This window comes from Epinephelus moara, chromosome 17 (genome assembly GCF_006386435.1).
Source record: "Epinephelus moara isolate mb chromosome 17, YSFRI_EMoa_1.0, whole genome shotgun sequence".
In the NCBI taxonomy this organism is placed as follows: Eukaryota; Metazoa; Chordata; class Actinopteri; order Perciformes; family Serranidae; genus Epinephelus; species Epinephelus moara.
The window spans coordinates 32,014,030-32,018,073 of record NC_065522.1 but is presented as its reverse complement, the minus strand read 5'-3'; the positions used below and the strand labels follow the sequence as shown (position 1 = coordinate 32,018,073).

The 4,044-nt window shown below is 34.2% G+C and overlaps 1 protein-coding gene across 1 annotated transcript in view; it reads right to left on the bottom strand.

Moving 5' to 3' along the window:
- Window positions 1-2,277: 2,277 nt before the first annotated feature.
- Window positions 2,278-4,044, bottom strand: part of LOC126404373 (PRELI domain-containing protein 1, mitochondrial-like) — a 10,091-nt gene continuing 8,324 nt past the window's right edge. Inside the window, exon 6 of the mRNA XM_050067561.1 lies at window positions 2,278-2,408. Within this exon, the coding sequence (XP_049923518.1) occupies window positions 2,293-2,408 (116 nt within the window). The 3' untranslated portion in view covers window positions 2,278-2,292. The remainder of the gene's footprint in view (window positions 2,409-4,044) is intronic.

Here is a 4,044-nt window from a genome sequence, read left to right as displayed (position 1 = left end):
GGGCTGGTGGGCGGAGTCATACAACCACAGGGTGGGCTGGTGGGCGGAGTCATACAACCACAGGGTGGGCTGGTGGGCGGAGTCATACAACCACAGGGTGGGCTGGTGGGCGGAGTCATACAACCACAGGGTGGACTGGTGGGCGGAGTCATACAACCACAGGGTGGACTGGTGGGCGGAGTCACACAACCAGGGGGCAGTGCTGCTAGTCTTTTTAATGTTCTTTAACTGTTCATCTCCACAGATGTGATCTCTCTCTCTCTCTGTCACTGGAACATGATGCTGTTCAATGTCTCTTTAAGAGAATAAAGACACAGTCACCAACATGTGGTTTGTGTGTCTGAACTGGTTTCACCTGCTGTGTTACTGGGGTTACTGGAGTTTGTTGGTCAGCGCTCATTCTTACCCACAAAAACAAACTGATGGATCCATGTGCAGAGGAAATGATGTAAAAACATGGAAATAAGAGTTGTTCTTTGTTGTCCTGGACAGGAAGTGTGTGTTATTTTATACAGACGATCATTTTACTACTTTGTTAATTTTAGTCCTCAGGATAATCAGGCCGGGATTCGATGGCTTTCTGAGATGATTTTCAGGTCCAGACTCAAAAAGACTTTACTCAACATTTGCAGAAACCTCGGTGTAATCTTCGACTCCAGCCTCAACTTAGCCCTGCACACTAAATCTGTTGTTCAATCATGTTTTTGTTGTGTATTTATCCTGTCTGATAGAACAGGAATGATGTCTAACATCAGGCTGCTGTGTTTGATTTCACCCTCCGTCTGTTCCCTGAGAACAACTTCCTGCTTCACTTCACCTGCACAGGTGACTTCTGTTACTGCTGCTTCAACTGGACAAACACAGGGAGGCTTTTATTGTGAAGGAGTCACAAGAAGCACGATGTACTCATCACTGAGGTGTTTACAAAACATAACAGTCATTTATTGAGTTGATGATGTTGCTACAGTAACCAGTGTAATATCAGGGTCTGACCACCAGAGGGCGTCGTGCTGCTGAGCTGGTCACATGACCGCAGGAAACATGCGTCTAACTAAACCAGTTATTATAGTGAACTCAAACTAAAAGATACAGCTAGGTGTAAAAAACATTTTAGTTCTCTCAATGTAAAAATAAATGAAAAAGACTTAAAAGAAAAGGAAGGTAACTGAAGTGATATTATTCAAACTAAAATAAAATAAAATAAAAATAAGAACTTCTTTAATCTGCCTGCTGACTCCCCCCATATTATAATAAAAATAAAAATACTCAAGCTAATAAAAGCTCAACAGTTTAAACGTTAAAAATACAAAACTATAATAACTCTGCTCTAAACTGACCACAGATCTGATTTGATGCAACATTAATGTACAGAAATAAATCTATTGCTATAATGCATCATTTTCTGATTGGCTACAAAAATACAAAATAATATGTAACAGTTTTAAAATTCTTTCAGCAAAATGACTGAAAAAAACCCCTCATTATTAAATAAAATCATTAAGAACATAATTTTTAAAAGTAAATATAAACAAAAATAAATTGATTTCAAAATCAAATCATGGAAACATTTGAAGAATGACAAAGAAAATTATAGAAAAAAATCACTGAATCTGAATAAAACAATACAAAATAAAAAAACGATAAATATAAAAATAATAACTTAGAAAAAAATACAGAAAATAAAATGTAATGATTTTAAAATATAATCAGCAGTGAAACATTTGCAAAATGATAAAGTGAGAGCAAAATAGTTAATTATAAATTAAAATAATTCATTGTGAAAAAAGTTAGTATTAAAATAAAAAAGTGACTGTAAAAGGAAATGAATGCAAATGTTTTAAAATGTCAGAATATTTAACATTAGAAAAACTGAAATCCTGCAGAAGAAATTCTGACTATTGTTAAGTTTATTTCCTAATAAAGACATTTCTAGATATCGTTCTAAATACAGAAGCCTCAACTGCCTAAAAATTAAAAACTACAGATTCAACTGAAAAAGGAAAAAAACTGAATCAAATAAAATAATTTAAAATAACAATCAGGACTACAGTGTAAATCAGTCCCAAGGGATTCTGGGAATGATTGTAGTTCATTCATCATTTCAGTCAAATTAAAAAGCAGCACTCTTCCTGTGAAGACTGACATCACAATGCAACCAATCACTTCCTGTGAAGACTGACATCACAATGCAACCAATCACAGCTGAGGTGGAGTTGTTGCCCTGCCCCCTTCGTACTGATTAACCTGATTATCTATGGAGGCAGGATTTCTCTTAACAGCAGAAGAAGAAGTTCAAACAAACTGCTTGGGCTTCTGGGTGGAGGTGGGTGTGGCCTGTGGTGGGAGGGGCTTGTGCTTCTCTGACAACTCTCCCTGGTCGCTGTGGAGATGAGGCGGGGCCTCAGCTACTGTTGACAAAAGAGAACAGGAAGTGTTTAAAACCTAAGGGACTGTTTTTTACTTATCAGAGGAGGGAGTGGCTGAGGTGTGACGCTCCCTGAAACTACAAATATTTTTCCTTGAGCCTCCCTTTGGAAGGGAAATTGCCAAAATTTGGAATGCATGTTTTCTACAAATTGCCAAAATTACATCGCCAAAATTTGGAAAAGTCAACAAAATGTTTAAGTTTAAAAAAAAAAATAAAAAAAAAATGAAAATGGCCAAAATTTTGAAAATCCCCCAAATTAGGAAGGCATGTTTTCTTTTAATAAATGCCAGAATTAAATGGCCAAAAATTGGAAAATTGCTAAAATTTGGAAGGCATATTTTCTTTACAAATTGCAAAAATTAAATGGCTGAAATTTATGAAAATTCACCACAAATTTTGAAGGCATTTTTTCTTTCTTTCTTTCTTTTTTTAAACAAAATTAAATTGCCAAAGTTTGGTAAATTGCCAAAAATTGGAGGGCATGTTTTCTTTAAAAAACAAAAATTTTCAAAATGAAATGGCCAAAATTTGGAAATGTCACCAAAATTTGGAAAGCATGTGTTTTTTTTTCTTTTTTTTTTTAAGAAAAAGCAAACACTAAATGGCCAAAATCTGGAAAATCACCACAAATTTTGAAGGCATTTAAAAAAAAAAAAGTTTGGTAAATTGCTAAAAAAAATAATAATTGGAGGGCATGTTTTCTTTAAAAATTGCAAAAATTAAATGGCTGAAATTTATGAAAATTCACCAAAATTTGGAAGGCATATTTTCTTTTTTTTTTCTTAAAAAGATGCCAAACTAAATGGCCAAAATTTGGAAAATCACCACAAATTTTGAAGGCATTTTTTCTTTCTTTCTTTCTTTTTTTAAACAAAATTAAGTTGCCAAAGTTTGGTAAATTGCAAAAAATTGGAGGGCATGTTTTCTTTAAAAAACAAAAATTTCCAAAATGAAATGGCCAAAATTTGGAAAATTCACCAAAATTTGGAAAGCATGTGTTTTTTTGTTTTTTTTTAAAGAAAAAGCAAACACTAAATGGCCAAAATCTGGAAAATCACCACAAATTTTGAAGGCATTTTTTTCTTTAAAAAAAAGAAAAAGAAGAAGAAGAAGTTTGGTAAATTGCCAAAAAATTGGAGGGCATGTTTTCTTTTAAAAAAAAAAAACATAATGAAATGGCCAAAACTTGGAAAATTCACCAAAATTTGAAAAGCATGTTTTCTTTTAAAATTGCCAAAATTGCATCGCCAACATTTGGAAAATCTCTAAAATTTGGAAGACATGTTTTCTTTAAAATCTGCGGTAAAATAAATACAAAATACAACCACTTAAATTTGCATGCCCCTTCCCTAAGCCAAAATAAATTAAAAAAAAATTATTTGACATGCCTCCAACTTTTTCCATCACCCCACCCCGTGTGTGTCAATCAATCAATCAATCAATTTTATTTATAAAGCCCAATATCACAAATCACAATTTGCCTCACAGGGCTTTACAGCATACAACATCCCTCTGTCCTTATGACCCTCACAGCTGATCAGGAAAAACTCCCCAAAAAAACCCTTTAACGGGGAAAAAAACGGTAAGAAACCTCAGGAAGAGCAACTGAGGAGGGA